This window comes from Abramis brama, assembly GCF_963993115.1.
Source record: "Abramis brama genome assembly, chromosome: 12".
NCBI classification, from domain to species: Eukaryota; Metazoa; Chordata; class Actinopteri; order Cypriniformes; family Leuciscidae; genus Abramis; species Abramis brama.
In genome coordinates this window covers 41,932,861-41,950,360 of record NC_139974.1, presented here as the reverse complement: position 1 = coordinate 41,950,360, position 17,500 = coordinate 41,932,861, and the positions used below count along the sequence as shown (strand labels likewise).

At 41.4% G+C, this 17,500-nt stretch overlaps 2 protein-coding genes across 5 annotated transcripts; both read right to left on the bottom strand.

The window, feature by feature from the left end:
- Positions 1 to 1,574: 1,574 nt before the first annotated feature.
- On the bottom strand, positions 1,575 to 3,801 carry LOC311094107 (M1-specific T cell receptor alpha chain). 2 transcript variants are annotated; one of them, XM_084131844.1, is made up of 4 exons: positions 3,700 to 3,801; positions 3,184 to 3,549; positions 1,819 to 1,871; positions 1,575 to 1,709 (listed from the first exon to the last, which is right to left on the bottom strand). In XM_084131844.1, the coding sequence occupies exons 1-4, from the start codon at positions 3,725 to 3,727 to the stop codon at positions 1,596 to 1,598; spliced, it is 561 nt and encodes a 186-aa protein (XP_083987970.1). In that variant the 5' UTR covers positions 3,728 to 3,801; the 3' UTR covers positions 1,575 to 1,595. The 2 variants fall into 2 exon arrangements, 1 of the variants encoding a protein (XP_083987970.1); XR_014608566.1 differs by lacking the exons at positions 3,184 to 3,549; positions 3,700 to 3,801 and adding an exon at positions 1,954 to 2,059 and having other exon boundaries at positions 1,635 to 1,709.
- A 7,505-nt stretch (positions 3,802 to 11,306) lies between these two features.
- Positions 11,307 to 16,746, bottom strand: rpl14 (ribosomal protein L14). 3 transcript variants are annotated; one of them, XR_014608626.1, is made up of 7 exons: positions 16,689 to 16,746; positions 14,235 to 14,336; positions 14,050 to 14,144; positions 12,120 to 12,219; positions 11,897 to 12,014; positions 11,468 to 11,862; positions 11,307 to 11,437 (listed from the first exon to the last, which is right to left on the bottom strand). XR_014608626.1 is itself a non-coding variant. In XM_084132171.1 (6 exons), the coding sequence occupies exons 1-6, from the start codon at positions 16,689 to 16,691 to the stop codon at positions 11,339 to 11,341; spliced, it is 417 nt and encodes a 138-aa protein (XP_083988297.1). In that variant the 5' UTR covers positions 16,692 to 16,745; the 3' UTR covers positions 11,307 to 11,338. The 3 variants fall into 3 exon arrangements, 1 of the variants encoding a protein (XP_083988297.1); XR_014608627.1 differs by having other exon boundaries at positions 11,474 to 11,862; XM_084132171.1 differs by lacking the exon at positions 11,468 to 11,862 and having other exon boundaries at positions 11,307 to 11,401; positions 11,961 to 12,014; positions 16,689 to 16,745.
- Positions 16,747 to 17,500: the final 754 nt, after the last annotated feature.

Genomic DNA, 17,500 nt, shown 5'->3' with positions numbered 1-17,500 from the left:
CAAATATTGAGTTTAATACATATAAAAACACAAACTAACACATTCTCACACATGTGAAAGGTTATTCAGTTTCTTCTGGAATTTAAATCTTGTTGTTTTCACAACCAGAAGCTGCGCAATGTTTCATAATTGACTCTAACTGTGAGTGACGACATGTTGACTGTTCCAAGATGGCCGACGCACTGATGTGTCTGGAGTGGTCGAATGTGGATCTACGTAAACATATCTATGGTTCTAAGAACTAACTTCACTTTTTGGAGCCATTATTTCATTATGAATGAGAGAAGCGATGGACGGGGCCAGTGGTTCTGGGCCCGTTACTGTAACATGATGCTGGTTTCTGGGTTTTGGCCAGCAGAAACACATCATATCTGGATCAGTGACGGATATATGAGTGAAACGGTGTCATGAACAATCCTGTCATCCGCTTCTGTCCTTCGCTGGACAGTTCAGTGTTTCAACATTTGTTGTTTCAAGCTGCACTGTTTTATTATTAAATCTTGTCAACCCATATATCATGTGAAAGACTCAAATTTGCCTATTCAAGCACTATTGTGCATTAAAGTGATCAGCCCAACCATCATTGTCATGAGTTTCATGAGTCTCCTCTGGATTCAGACTCTTATAATGGAGCATGGATGAAACCTAGTGGCCTTTCAGGTGTAACGCATCAACAAACTGACACACACACTCATTCTTATTTTCATATAAATCTCTCAACTTGTTTAGAGTTATGACTAGAGTAGACCATATGTTTGTTTGTTTGAGTATTTTATATAAATGAAATAGTTTCTTTCATGCAATACATTTTCATTACTATCAATGTAAACTTTGCTGTATTTCATTTATATAGCATAAAACACTTAATAATAAACTTCCTCAAGTCTTTTTTAAATGGGACCAAATCCTGCAGAATCTGCTTCACTCCTGATCTTCTGCAGAGATACAGTGTGTCCGTGGGTTTCCAGTGTGTGTGTGTGTGTGTGTGTGTGTTCAGCTCAGCAGAGACACACACAGGCAGATGAGCACCACATGTCATTTACTCCACACTTCTCACACACCGAAGAGTTCATGAAAACAACACACTCCTTTTAATGCATTAATCTGTACAGTAGATAAGCGCAACATTGTCAATATGATTGATTTTCAATTATACGTACATATAAACAGAATATACTTAATAAAACACCTTAAACCGCAACTAAATCACTTTTCACTTAATTTACCATCATGTTTAAATTTAATATCCTTTATCAATGCTAGCTTATATATAATCAAACAAATAAAGAAGAAATCATAGAATATAGAAGATTAATACATCAGATATATAATATACACTACTGATCAAAAGCTTGGGTTCAGTAAGAAATGATGCAAAGATGCAATAAATTGATCAAAAGTGACAGTAAAGACATTTATAATTTTACAAAAGATTCTATTTCAAACAAATGCTGTTCTTTTGAACTTCCTATTCATTAAAGAATCTTGAAAAATAAAATGTATGACGGTTTCCACAAAAATCTGAAGCAGCACAACTGCTGTGTGTGTTGTTATGAAGCAGGGACTCAGGGTGTGTGTTGTTGTGAAGCAGGGACTCAGGGTGTGTGTTTAGCGATGGTTGCGTACGTCACGTCCACTGGAGCCGGAGCCGGAGCCGGAGTTCTGGAGCGCTGGATGAACCGGACACTGGAATACTGGACCGGAACCGCCTGGAGAACAACAACAATCATCTGAGTTCATCTGACTCTCAAAGCAGTTGAGCACAAGCTACCCTGACCAACAACACAAGAGTATTTCACAGAGTCCACGACCTCAGACCTGGGCATTAGAGTTGTCTCGCACACAGCTGATGCAGGAGACCGCCGGGGAGTCTGAAAGAGAAGCACTCGGGTAACTCACGCATGTAGGAGGAATTACCTTCAAATGAGTTTTGTTTCATGAAGTTTATCTCACCTTTTCTGAAACAGAGCACACAAGCGCAGAGAAACCCGCAGAACACACACACACACACACTGATCCAGAGCGCAGAACAGCCCACGCCTGATGGTGAAGCGTCTGAAACAACAAACAAAACCACACGATCAACAGCAGTGGAAACTACAGCAGATTCACTGAAACACATGAATGACAGAGACGAGCTGCACACACACACACACACACACACACACACTTCTGTGATTTGTCAAATAATGACCAACTGACTGAGGATGGAGATTGTGTGAATAAAGAGACATTTATTGCATTCATATTGCATTTGTTGTGTTGTCAACAAATAAAGCATAAAGCAAATTTTAACTGAATAAAAATAAATAAACAAATAATAAAGTACACATACACAAATATACATCTCTCTCTCTCTCTCTCTCTCTCTCTCTCTCTCTATATATATATATATACATACATACTGTGTGTATATCACAGTATGTTGTTATCATTACATAAAGCTTTTTAAAAAAATCTTGAAATACAGTGGAAATTAATTAAAAGCTAATTTTAAGCTAATTTAAAACACATTATTTTGAGGCCAGCCTAAGGCACACCTGTGCAATAATCATGCTGTCTCATCATCAGTATCTTGTTATGCCACACCTGTGAGGTGGATAGATTATCTCGGCAAAGGAGAAGTGCTCATTAACACAGATTTAGACAGATTTGTGAACAATATTTGAGAGAAATGACCTTTTGTGTACGTAGAAAAAGTCTTAGATCTTTGAGTTCAGCTCATGAAAAATGGGGGCAAAAACAAAAGTGTTGCGTTTATAATTTTGTTCAGTGTATATAGTGTTTTATATTTATTATAAATATTGTGATTTATTATGATGTATGGCTAGTATACACTATTTATTTTTATTTTTATATTTCTACTATATTTGAAGCCGTTCTGGTTAAAGATGTGATTCCCCCGACCCTATGACATCATCATATCTCTGCTCTGCTTCTGTCCTCTATAATGATACAGTGTATCGATGTGATCTTCACTGTCCTCTATAATGATACAGTGTATCGATGTGATCTTCACTGTCCTCTATAATGATACAGTGTATCGATGTGATCCTCACTGTCCTCTATAATGATACAGTGTATCAATGTGATCTTCACTGTCCTCTATAATGATACAGTGTATCGATGTGATCTTCACTGTCCTCTATAATGATACAGTGTATCGATGTGAACATCACTGACCTGTGAGTGTGAGTCTGACCGCGGTCCCGAAGCGCAGGTTCCTCAGACTGGTTCCAGTAGAGCAGAAGTAAAGGCCGAGATCCTCGTCTCTGACGCTGAAGATCCTCAGACTCACAGACTCCAGTCGCCCGTCGGCCTGAAGCTCAAACCGGCTTTCCTCGTTGTGTTCGACTATAAACGCTTTTCTCTGCAGGACTCCTCTTCTCGCAGACACCAGTAAAGTCATGTTCTCCCCGGAGCCCAGCCGGAACCAGGCCAGGACGGCGCTGGAGTTACTGTGAGAGTCACAGGGCAGAGAGACGTTCTGCTGGAGCTGGACACTCATGTTCACCGCAGGAACACACACCACACACACCGCACCGAGACCTGAGGTCAACAACACACAACACATCAGATCTTCAGCAGGAACACACACCACACCGAGACCTGAGGTCAACAACACACAACACACAACACATCAGATCTTCAGCTAGAAGTTCTCTGAGTCAGTCATTATAAAGCGTCTCGTTTACTCACTAACTAACAGAATCAGTCTGAAGATCATCGCTCAGTCAGATGGAGTGTGACTCTGAGGGTCTCGCTTATAAGCGCTCATGTTCAACACTAGACGGGTCAGGCTTACACTCATAAACCACAGAGGGGTCGCTGGTGCCACTGAAGGGAAGACTTCGTTTCAACAACACACTTAAGTTTCGGTTTAGAGGGAAAAGACAACTACAGCTCCGTCCACAGACTGCATGAGGAGCAGAGGTTTGATGAAGTCCACACACACACACACACACACACACATTCTCTCTCTCTCTCACACACACACACACGTGTCATTCCTGACATGTAAGACCAGCATCCCATGCTTTCTGGTTTATATCTGGACTTTCTCCGTGAGAAACGAGCCCATGATCTTTGACTCTGAGCTGGAGCGAGAGCGAGAGCCAGACGAGATGAAGTTTCGGTTTTGTGTTTGACGTCAGGAGCGCTGAAGGTGGGATTCTGAAACTGAGCTTTTCATGTCATGCCCTTCCTCCAGTTCCTGTCTTCAGTGTCGGCCAACAGCAAACATCTGGAGGCCGATGGTGATCTGAGGAACTGATGAAGGAAAACCCCTTTAATATTCATTATGAGTCATAATCATAAATGCAGTGCATGTTCACAATAACAGTTTAAATACATAAAAGAATGATTTAAACTCTGTTTTACATCTGATATACACATTTAGATTAAATATGCCATTCTCATTAATGGAGTTAATTTACATGAAATCATTACCGAGAAGTTACAAATTGTTATATTCTAATAAATGGAAATATTAGTAGTGTATGCACTGCTGTTGAACACTTTTCCTGAGGCGTGCTGTGTGTTAATGTTTGATTAGCGCATGATAACAGCAGAACTCGTGATCTGAGGAAATATTTACACACAAATAATGATCAATAAGACCTATCTGTTTACATTCAAAATCTAAAGCAATTAAAAATACTATTTGGTCAGTGGAAAAGATTACGAAAAACTTTTTTTCAAAAACAAGGCAAGGATCGGCTACTAAATGATTGTTATCAATGTAATGTGATGCACATCCGTATCTCATATTTTCCTAATGTCTTGCACCGTTAAACATGGCATCACGTGGATGAATATGCATATGCAAATGATATGCAGATGAGGATATACATAGCAAAACGAGGCGTTATAAACTCATATTTGGTTATTTGGTTAAAACTGTTGCCTTTGGCTTGCTCAGTTGGGGATATTTTGGGGAAATTAATTTAATTTTATCAATCAATAAATTTACACTAGAAACAACCTTGTTGTGTTATTTTGGTTTAATGCTGTGAAGCTGCTTTGATGCAATCTGTATTGTGAAAAGCGCTATATAAATACACTTGACTTGACTATTTCGGGGAGGAGACGGCGCGAGTAGAAAAAAAAAATCTGCGCCGCGAAGCGGTTTTCTATTATCTATCATTTCACTGTGTGGGGAATTGGCAAATTTGCGCCCCTGCTTGCTGAGAAGATGCCGTGCACAGAAGCTGTTTGTTTGAGAAGGGGAAAAGGGAGGGGGCGCGGACCCCCCCCTTGTATAATATTTTATATTATATTTTAATATATATAAAATATATATTACCCTATATATCTGAAAACTGTATGTTGAACTATATATATATCCATATAGTTATCTAAGTCAGTCACACCTCGACTTTCTTCCAAATAACGCACATTTCATTCATAATATTATAAATACAGGCCTCTATATTTCCTGCACATTTTTGTTTTTCTGAATGGTCTGAATGGCTAATAAAAATAGGTAATGCAAAACGATTACTTGGTCACCACCACCAAGGTGAATTGGTTTAGTCTTGACTTCTGGTCGTGACTCGTCGTGAGTGACAGTTGGTATGGGGGGATCAGGGGAAATCTGTTGATTGTCGATGTCGAGTGCCAAATAAGAGATGGACAAGAAAGGTCAAAGCCATCAGGTGCCCAATTTAGAAACGAGCGAAAGATAAAAGCATGCAACTATGTTTTCTCTGTATGATTACGTATCCATGTCATGAATGAAGGGGCAATATTAATTGGTATTAACAGGGTGCGATTTGTGAAAAAAACAGAGGGGGGGATGTTTTGAAACATTTTTATTCATAAAAATAAATCATGAGAACATGAACTTCATTCACTGCATTTGCTGCTCTGGACGCTTTTCATTGTTCCCAGCTAGCTAGCTAGAGTTTTCGCGCTGAAAAATTACATAAATATTTGTACTTGGTGACATTCTGAAAAGCAGTACATGGATCAAAGCTAATGGACAGGATCAGATAAATCAGAGCTTAGATTCTCTGCCCGAGCCGGAACTTGACCCGACCCGGGCCGGGCCCTTGATCCAGCACTTGTGTTACAAAATGCAACACGTGATGTCATGCTCAGCGTCTCCTCCACTCGCACGCATCACACCGGCCCGGGATAATAAACTTTAAAAATATTTATTTTGTTTAAAAAAATATTCTATATTCTAAAACCTTGTTGAATTAAATTAGAGTGGTAGCCTACTAGGCCTACTCCTCCTAGGCCATCCAAAGTTCATTCTTGTTCATTTTCTGTGTTCATCATTGTTCACGTTTGTTTTTGTTTTTTTTGCGTTTCTTCATTCGGATACATTTGCGATCCATTTCATTCTGAATAAACAAACAAGGCAGTTTACGTGATTTGTCCTTGTTGCATTATTCATTAAGATAATAATTAATAAATGCACGTACAATTATCTGTGAACTTGATAAATGTTGCAGATATGTTTTACTATGCACAAACAAATGCCTTTCAACTTATGTGTGCAAAATTCAGAAGCAGTAAATGAATGTGCAGCAATTTGTACAGAGATTCTGTAGGCCTACTATATGTGTTGTAGCCATTAAATAAGCTCATTTAGTTTCATATTTGTTAAAATATTATAATGTTATTTTTTTCCATCTATGTTGATTTATGAAAAGTGAACAGCAGGAGTAAGATAGGATGTGCAGTATATCGGGAGACTCGGAGTGGGTCAGACATGATTTTGACCACTTCATTAAGTTTTGTTTTGTAGAAAACCTTTCTTTAAAGTGAATTTCGTTTTGTATAAATTGTATATTAATTTTAATACATTTTTCATCAACGAATTGCATGTATTTAATAAATAAGAAGCAAATATAGCAGACATAGGCTATAATCATAGAGGCGCGCCGCGGTCACTTGCAGTGCACGTTAACTGGAGCGCATCTCATCATAAATTAACCGAAACTAAGTGTATGCCTCAAAGATAATATTAAGAAATATATCTAAAGAAAGCTTGAAATGTCTTTAAACGAAACAATTCAAAACGAAAAGAAATAGGCAACACTCTGATGTAATCCATGCATTTATCCATATATGCCATTCACTACGGAGATGGCGATCGTCAACTTCATCTTTGCTTCATCTCAACTTCCCTGGCGCCACCCCTGGGTTTAAATCGGGCTCGGGCTCATGATTACAGTTAATGTGTCGGGCCGGGCCGACAAAGTCAATTCGCCTCATTCGGGCTTCGCGTCTACCGCGCCGCGCGAAACGCCTTCGCGCCGCAGGACCTCTAGACGCGCGTAAACGCGTCTTTACATTGACTTAACATTGAAGTCACTCAAGAGTGAGTGAGTAATCAAAAAACCTTTGCGTTTAGCCTCAATTGAGTAAAACACTGTAGGCTATTTGTAACTTCGGCCATTCTTAGTGGTGTGACTGGGCTGCTTGTCATCATAGAAACAGATAATCAGACTGTGATGTTTACTCCCGCTTCAGTAATATGCTGAATATGCGGCGTAAAAAAAGACCTGCAACCGTCTCGCAAGTGTTGATAGGCTATTACTCGTGAGGTGTAACCAATCATATAGCGCCGTGGGCGGGACATTGAGCGAGTCTGCAGAGTGGTGATTACAGAGAGGCTGGGAGCCAGTCAAAGTAGCGCATTTTAAAATAAAATGGACTTTAATCAAACCACGGATCCGTGATAAGTTTTGTGATCCTCCTCGCCACTAGTGAAGTAGCACTGATCACTTTGAGGGGGGGATACATTTATCCCCACCGGGGATAAAAATAATTAAGCAGAGGCAGGGATACATTGACCAGAAAGGGGGAAATCCCACGCATCCCCCCCGGCAAATCGCACCCTGGGTATTAATAATAACTCTTATTAGCCTTTTTGTTATGAGTCTTGCTATGCTTAACAATAATTCGGTTTTAACTCAAACACGAGATCTAATTTCACCATAATATTGTTCTTTGCAACAAAACTGTTACAAGTTCAGTTATTACACTGCAAAAAATGCTTTTTTTACTTAGTATTTTTGTCTTGTTTCCAGTCCAAATATCATAAATTTCTTTAACAAAGTGGTAAAATGACATAAGATATTAAGTCTTGATTTCTGGGGAAATACATTTTGTTCAAACATGACTGCCAATGGGTCTCCCCCCACTCTAAGGGGGTCTCGCCCAGGGTGTAATTCAATGTAGAACCGCCACTGACCCCTGGTCTTTAATAACGTCCTCAGAACGTAAGCACAAAAACATCATTTATACATCATTGATGGAACTTTTTTTTAAGCACAAACCTGATGTGTTTACTGTAAAATTTGTAGAAACACACAAAAGAGAGAGAAACAGTCGAGCCTCAGGGTACGTTTACACAACAACGATATGCTTAAAACGGAGTTTTTCCTTTGAGTTTCCCGCGCACAGGACGGTCCCGGGACCCATTCACAGGTTCGTGAAAACAACTAAAAACGCTACATTCTGCTGCCAGGCCAGTAGATGGCGACGAAACACTACAGACTGAACATGTAATGCGCATGTGCATGATGTCATCGTCTTCAGAGATTCGCGTTTTTGTTCGTTTTCAAAAGTTTGCGTTTTCGGGCACCCAAAACGCTATTGTCCTGTAAACGAACGACCAAAACGCATTAAAAGTTTTACGTTTTTAGTTGAAAACGTTGTCGTGTAAACAGCGCCTTAAACCCAAGTGCAGTTAATGGCTCCTCCTCTCTGGACATCTAACAGGAGGAGCTAGACTTAAGCTCCGCCCATTCGCTCTGCACAGTGAGCGATTTCAGAGAAACTTTCCCTGGCCGCGTCTCAGTGTTCATACTATCCATCCTAAACAGTGTGTGAGATTAAAATAAGTGTGTCCAAAAGCACAGTGTGTTGAAAAGAGTGTGCCAGAAGTCCCCGGATGGTCTACTATTCCCGGTGGATTTTCGAGGTGTGGATCCGTGCTCACTATAACAGCTAATATTACCCACAATCCACTGCGCTTTGAAGGAGGATCCAGTTCAGAACTACAAACACGAGCTAAAAGTGTTCAGAATACTACAAACATGGAGGATGTGCGCGACAGACGGTGAGAGATTTAGATGAAGGTTTGAGTGACTAATAATCAATTTTAAAGGGACACTCCACCTCTGGAAAGATGAATGTGTATTTAAATTGGGTCATTTATGTAGAAGAAATGTGAAATTATTTTTGAATTTGGAGCTTTCTAGACTGAGAAAAGCCAGAAAATGTATTTTTGGCTCATGTGGATGAAAGACAACAACTCCCAGAATGCACTTGCTTCGCTGCTCTACGAGGCCACTCCCAAGCCACGCCTTCCGGTTAGAGAGCAGTTGTAAACGATAAAGCTAAGCTAAGTTACTAGTAGTCTCCGTGAGTCTGCCCGGGTTTTTGAGATCGCATATCGCACAAAATGTCCGGGATTCGGCTTTTGCGTTCTACAGTCGCCATTCATCATGTTTACTGTGGCGAGCAGGACGAGGCGAGGGCCGCGGGAGATCTCGACGGCCGGACATGCAGGTTTCTACCGGTGAAATCAAACGCACTGGCACTGATCTGTGATAGGTCTGTTAGCGCATTAGGTCCAACCCCCTATGGGCGGGTTTGAAAGGGTGGGAACTAGTGCTTGTAGTCTTAACAGAAATCCCCCCCCTTACACTTCCTCCGACAATGATGCAAAATGACGATTTTTGCATCATTGTAGGATGAAGTGTAAAGAGGTAAATACAGATTTCTCCCGTCTCAGGGGAAAATGAGAAAATGTTGCACGACCATTCAATAGTATGACTGGGTTTCTAACATTGCAAAGCTTAATGCAAATGGGTGGAGTGTCCCTTTAAATGCATCAGCATTAATATGAGAGTCTCCGCATGAAAGACACGCGACTGCAGATCACCGTGATTCTGCATTTCTCTCCGATACAGCAGGAAATAAAAGTAAATTAAATGTGGAGGATTTTATCTTTGACAAGATGATTGACAGGTCAAGTTTAAGAGACAGGATGTGTGTAACTAAGCGAGAGAGCAACTGTTAAATACGCTGTTTTATGACGTGATGTCCCACACCTGCTCTAATCTTCTGCTACACACTCAAAAGTATTTACTCGTTCTTTGCAAAAATAGTACATACTTTTAGTGCGGAGTATAAGGAGTCTGATATGAACCCGTACGGACACGCCCCTCTTTTCATTGCTCCGCCCACAAATGCAAGCGTGGATCATGATCTGTCAATCACAGCTGAAGCCATCAAAGTAATGCTTCGAGGAAAATACAAGAACATCATATCATGAACATGCAGAACACAAGCAAGAGTTGGTGTTAGTCGCTGTGCTGTTATTATATCAGCAGTGAATGTGTTGCAGATCAGCTTCGGCCTCGAGCACTGATGATCAGATGCTGTCAGCTTTACCTCGGCTAACTCCAGCTGTCCCACAGATACAGCATTACAGTGAAGGGTTACTCGCGCATGGGGCAGAAACAGATCTTTGATGAGTTGATGTGAAACCACAGACTGAAAGTGTGAAACTCGAGCTACAGTTGAAGAATGAAGAGTCAGTATATAATCATCATCATGACCACTGTAAAGAGAGGCTGATTACCCCCCCAGACCTCAGACCAGCGGACCGCACCGAGAACACCACTGAGGCAGAGCTGCTTTAAACACGACACCATCATGAAGCAACAGCGAGCAGCTTTACAGCACTGATGAATCTAAACCCCCGAAGAAATCAACATTCTGTATAAATGTCATAAAATATATAAAACATTGTTAGATCATGAGACTGTTTCAATACATTAAACTGAACTAACAGCAAATGTTCATGTCAAACATTTTACTATTTTTAAAAATAAGAACTTGTAGTTTAACATTATTCAACACCTGGAATTTTAACTAACATTAAAGCTGAATGAAAATACTTTACAATAATGTTTCATTACATGAACTGAGATTTAACACTTCTACAGATTTATATTCCTCATTGTTAGTTCATACAATAACTAACATTAAAGGGATAGTTCACTTTAAAATGAAAATTCTGTCGTCATATACTCTCCCTCATGTTGTTTCAAACCTGTATGAATTTATTTCTTCTGCTGATCAGAAAGGAAGATATTTAGAAGAATGTCAGTAACCAGAGCTTCTGGTCTCATAGACTTCCATAGTAGGAAAACAATATACTTTTACAGCTCGACCGCGCTGAAGTCTAGCCGGCGTTCCTCACATCAACTCAACTCCTCTAAACTCATCAAAACTACACACACTCCGGATCACACAACACACACACACGAGTCATGTTTACAAGTCAAACACGTTTATTTATGATAGTTTATGCTTTCTTCTGTTCAGCTTTCTGGAGCTTCTTCATCTCGTGCTTGATGATCTTGTTCCTCTGCGGAGAGAAGACAAACTGATCAGCTCGTGTTCACTACACACACACACACACACACACACACACACACACACACACACACACACGTGTTCATATACTCATGTTCACTACACACACACACGTGTTCATATACTCACTACACACACACACACTCACAGTCCAACACGTGTTCATATACTCATGTTCACTACACACACACACACACACACTCACACGTGTTCATATACTCATGTTCACTACACACACACACAGTCCAACACGTGTTCATATACTCATGTTCACTACACACACACAGTCCAACAAGTGTTCATATACTCATGTTCACTACACACACACACAGTCCAACACGTGTTCATATACTCATGTTCACTACACACACACACACACACACACGTGTTCATATACTCATGTTCACTACACACACACACACACACACACACGTGTTCATATACTCATGTTCACTACACACACACACACACACACACACACACACACACACACACACACACACACGTGTTCATATACTCATGTTCACCACACACACTCAGAGCAAACGTACCATCTTCTTGGCCTTCATCACCTTGAAGCGATCGAAGTCAGACATTTTTGCCCTCTGGAAGAAAAGCATCATGATTATGAATCAGATCATTAATATTCATATATTCATAAACTCATAAATCATCATCATCATCATCAGAGTCTCTGAGCGTCAGATCACCTTCTTCCTGGCCTCGATCTTCTTGGCCCAGCTGCTCTCCTCCCACTTCTTGCTGACCTCGGCCTTCTCCCAGGCTCTCCTCACGTACTTCTGACGCGCGCTGGGGAACACACACACACACACACACACACACACGATCAACATCTGTTCCTCACACACCTCGTATTCTCCACATCTACAGCTCAGTTACACAGACCCACGCCAGCCGAGACTCAGAGATATATCGGTCTTTAACGTAATTCTCATCAAAAATATTAATAGAAAAGTTTGACATGTTGTAAATGTTACAAACACGATCTAGAGAACGCAGAACGCTAGTGCAGCGGATCCTGCCGGTAAAGCCTTAATCGCACCGGATGAACCGGACCTGTTCGCCACACACACTCTCCGTGTGTAACCAAGCTCTCGCGCTGAGCGTGTCGATTCAGTTGCGAACGCCGTGTGACCTGTGACCTGTGACCTCTGGCTATACAGTGACCCAGCAGCACAGCGGAGACTCTCCGGACGCCTTCTGCTCCACATCATCAACTCCAGGAGTGTGTGAGAGTTTAGGCTCCACATCATCAACTCCAGGAGTGTGTGAGAGTTTAGGCTCCACATCATCAACTCCAGGAGTGTGTGAGAGTTTAGGCTCCACATCATCAACTCCAGGAGTGTGTGAGAGTTTAGGCGACGGTGTAGAAATCTGTCAGCCTTCGCTTCATCTTCTCTTATTCAGCCGAGCGTGACGATCAGCGCACAGGAGGCACACACACACACACACACTGCAGTCGCTCGGGTCTCGGGCTCCACAGCCGTTATTCCCACTAATGATCCCACGCGTATTTTTAAGTCGCACAGATTAGATTTCAGGAGCACAATGGTTGCAATTTCGAGCCTTGGGTTTGAATCTCGCTCTGCCACTGCTGAGTCTCTATAGGGATGTGCAGATGCGAGTCGTAGATGATGTACATCTGAATAATCTAATATAGGCTGCGTTTATTATCCCGCTAGTGAACCGCTGCGGTTTATCCAGCGCTAACGCAAGGCCAGATATTCCCGACTGGGTTACTCCAGACCGCCCGTCTCCTCGTCATAATCTAGCAGCGTTATCTTTTCTGCTCATATGTTCATGTTTTTATAGAAATGTTTTGTCAACATTAATTTTCTTAAAACATCTCCATGATGGACACGCCCCTCGTTTAAGACCCGCCCCTCGTTTAAGACCCGCCAATCATCGACATGAGAAACTGACAAAAATGTCCATCCCTAATTCTCATCCGGGTCTATTCACCTAGTGTTCTCTGAATCCACACACACCGCCTGACTCACACACACACACAGCGTTTCTCCTGCTCTACAGTGATGAAGCAGGGCATGATGGGACACACACACACACACACACAGCGTTTCTCCTGCTCTACAGTGATGAAGCAGGGCATGATGGGACACACACACACACACACACAGCGTTTCTCCTGCTCTACAGTGATGAAGCAGGGCATGATGGGACACACACACACACACACACAGCGTTTCTCCTGCTCTACAGTGATGAAGCAGGGCATGATGGGACACACACACACACACACACACAGCGTTTCTCCTGCTCTACAGTGATGAAGCAGGGCATGATGGGACACACACACACACACAGCGTTTCTCCTGCTCTACAGTGATGAAGCAGGGCATGATGGGACACACACACACACAGCGTTTCTCCTGCTCTACAGTGATGAAGCAGGGCATGATGGGACACACACACACACACACACAGCGTTTCTCCTGCTCTACAGTGATGAAGCAGGGCATGATGGGACACACACACAGCGTTTCTCCTGCTCTACAGTGATGAAGCAGGGCATGATGGGACACACACACACACACACAGGGTTTCTCCTGCTCTACAGTGATGAAGCAGGGCATGATGGGACACACACACACGGCTCACCTGTGAGGGACTTTGATGACGTAGTCTGTGAGCTGCAGGCACTTGAAGGGCATGGCCTGCCTCTTGACCCCAGTGCACGGGCCGTCCACCAGCGCCTGAACACAATCACAACACGTGACTCAGCTGACACACAGTGTTCATGACGCTTTATAACGGGACTAGCGGCACTGTAGTGTTAAACTCACCCTGTTTTGGTCAATAACATCTACAATCGCCACCAGCTTCCCCTCATACGGCCCGAAAGCCACGAATGCAACGCGGCCGATTTCGACAAAGCGCTTAAAAACCTGAAGAAAAAAGTAAATAAAAATATTAATGCATTTTCAGTGTAAAACATCCCAGTGACAGAAACGCAGATCTCATTAATGACGGGCACTGCCTTGTGTCTCCAGCAATGTTAACAATCTAACTTTAATTCTGTCATTTACTCACCCTCAAGTTGCCCCAGACCTGTATGAGTTTCTCTCTTCCGCTGACCCTAACCCTGACCCTAACCCTAACCCAAGAGATGATGTCTTAAAGGCTGTCGGGAACCGAACGGTTGTTGGACCCCATTCACTTCAACAGTATTTTTTTCCTACTATGGGCAGAGCCATGGGCGAGGCTAGCCCCTTTTTAGGGGTGCTTCAGCACCCCTAAAAAGGAGCTCAGCACCCCTAAAACTTGGAGTAAGAAATGTTATTATAAAAAAAAAAATTCGTCTTTGACAATGTTAAATAATGTCCAAAACATACTCCGTAGTTTGTGGTTTAAAATGTATGTGTAAGGATGAAAATGAAAACATCCCCGCTTAGCAAATGGTGTCATCCTCTCTTCTTCTACTTCTCCTCTGTACCTGCACCGCTCAGCACGGCCGTCATCCAGCGCGAAACACACGCAGAGTGAGAACCAAGGCGTCACTAGGCCCTTTTTAAACTTCTGCCTAGCCCCCCTAAACATTTGTGATTAAGTGTAGGCTACACAAATGCGTGTTCGCAGAAACTGCTGTGCGCGAATTTTAGCAGCACGACTGACGCTTCAGTTTACGGTCAAGTGCGAGTTAAGAAGATGTAAGTAGCTAAACTAAACATTTTATATTTGACAGTTTTTTAGGTCATAAATGTTAAACGAATGACAAAAATAATTAGAAAACTAATAAACTTTTGTCTAATTTCGCCATTTTGAGCTGAAAATAGGCCTATATAACGTGTAATTATGTCATTGTGAGGGGACAAGAAACATTAACAAAGCCGTTTTCATAGGCACAAGATTAATAATGCATGTGTACATGTTGAGAATTAATATAATACAATTTATAGCCTTCAGTAAATTAAAAAAGTTCAGCTTTTAGGAAGGGAAGAGACAGGGCAAGATCAGGAGACTGAGAGAAAAAGACAGAGTGATGGAGATGAGGAGAGAGCAGGTTTTTAATCTATTTCTTATCCTTTTTTGGCCTTCAAACGTCTTGAAATGCACATATCAGAGAAATAAAAATGTTTAACCCCATAACAACCTCAAGTTTATGACCTCTTTGATTATAAAGCCCTGTCTACGGCCATGTATTAGGCCTAGATCAATAATGAATGTGTACATATTGTGAATGAATTTAATAAACTTAGTTACCTAGCTTTCCTGGTAGCTTTGTCTGAAAAAATGATTCATAAATCAACCTATCAGTTGACCCTATGTTTACTTTCTTCACTGACAGACAAAAATGAAAAGCCTATATTAGTCAAAGCAGCTTTAGGAGGGGAAGAGACAGAGCAAGATAAAAACAAAGAGAAAAAGAGTGTGATGCTGATGAGGTGAGAAAATAAACAGCTGCCCGCACATGGTTTTAAAGCTATTGTTATCCAATTTCTTTGGCCTTCAAAACATCTTAAAATGCACATATGTAGATCAGAGAAATCAAAATTTTCTCGGGGGAGCATGCCCCCAAACCCCCCTAAATACCTCACATTCGGTTCCTCAGTGATTATAAAACTGTGCCATATGCATATTGCTGGATGAATTAATGAAACTAGTTAATAATGAGCATTAGACCATAAACTAACTTTTTTTTTTTTTTTAAATCATACCCTCATTGGGGGCTGAGCCCCCCTAAAACGAAAATCCTAGAATCGCCCCTGGGCAGAGCAACTGTCCGATTACCGACTCTTTAAAACATCTGTGTTCAGCAGAAGAACGAACTACATACAGGTTATGAACAACATGAGCATGAGTAAATTATGACAGAATTGTAATTTTAGTGTGAACGGTCTCTTTAAGCGCGTGCTTCAGCCGGTTGCTCTCGGGCGCGCTCTCTCTGCTCGTGCCCGTGTGAACAGGACCGAATAACACAAGTTTCCCGCTATAAAACACATTTATATCGAGTGTGTCGGTAATTTATCATCATTTGATGGTCCTGTGAAACACGAGTGTCTGCAGACTCCGGCCTTACTCTCTCTCTCGCTCTCTATCTCACTCAACCACGTTGTTTCGAGGCACATCTGACGCTCTTTCTCACCGATAGCGCTAAAAGTCTCATTTACACTTCAAAACTACTATATAGAGGGGCATTAAGGTATTAAAATGCGTCTTCGATGCGTTATTCGTCAGTAATACTGCAAAAAACACCATATTTGTTTGATTTTAGACTCCGCGACAGTGAGTTCACTCACCATGATGGCAGACCGTGGTGGAAAAAGGACGAATCCACTTCCGCTCTACAATGAAGAGGCTTCCGTTTCAGCACTGCGCATGCGCGGCGTCAATAAAAGTTCAGGAATGGGAGCGGATTCAGTTATAATGTACAAGCCACACTTTCTTTTCACGTTTTAACAGTTTATATCATACAAGGCCAAACGCGTGCTGTGACATGGTCTTTTTTATCTTTAGAAAGAATAAACACCGGCGAGTTAAAGTAATAAAAGTTCGCATTGCTTATCAGAGACCACGTGATGAAGTGCTTATGAATGACCTGATCAGTTTTTAACCATTTTGAACCGAAACATCCGACATGCATCATTATTAAAGGTTAAGAACAAAGTTAACAAATATTTTTATCTTGGAAATCCCCCATACTTGTAAATAATGCAGTTGCTGAATCGCTTCATTACCATTTGAGAAATGTAATGTTAATTAACATTTACTAACCCATTGTTAAATAAATAGTATCTGTCAATATTTAATAGACATGAGCTAGTATGAATTAAAGAACAGTTGTATTTTACTAACATTAACCAGGATTAATAACGAATGTAATACTCATTATTAGTTAAAAGTCCCCCTGAGGTGGAAATCCAGCTTTTAATGTTGTTTATGTGTCTATGTGGTGTTTTTAATCTGCTTTAAGACAAACCATGTGTAAATTCATAAGTCGACACCATTGCTGAGTATTTCCTCCTTAAAACTGCAGTGAACCAAAGACACGCTTTGAAATCGCTGGTGTTTCTGACGTCACAAACTACCTTGTAACCAATCAGATCAACGT

Bases quoted from the DNA above. Each gene is read 5' to 3' on its own strand.
- LOC311094107 (XM_084131844.1), bottom strand. From the start codon at position 3,727: ATGATCTTCAGACTGATTCTGTTAGTTA. The intron at 3,550-3,699 runs GTGAGTAAACGA...TGTTGACCTCAG, and splicing joins CAGACTGATTCTGTTAGTTA to GTCTCGGTGCGGTGTGTGTG. The intron at 1,710-1,818 runs GTCTGAGGTCGT...GTTGTTCTCCAG, and splicing joins GAGACAACTCTAATGCCCAG to GCGGTTCCGGTCCAGTATTC.
- rpl14 (XM_084132171.1), bottom strand. The intron at 14,145-14,234 runs GTGAGTTTAACA...GATTGTGTTCAG, and splicing joins ATGTTATTGACCAAAACAGG to GCGCTGGTGGACGGCCCGTG. The intron at 12,220-14,049 runs GTGAGCCGTGTG...TGTGTTCCCCAG, and splicing joins GTCATCAAAGTCCCTCACAG to CGCGCGTCAGAAGTACGTGA.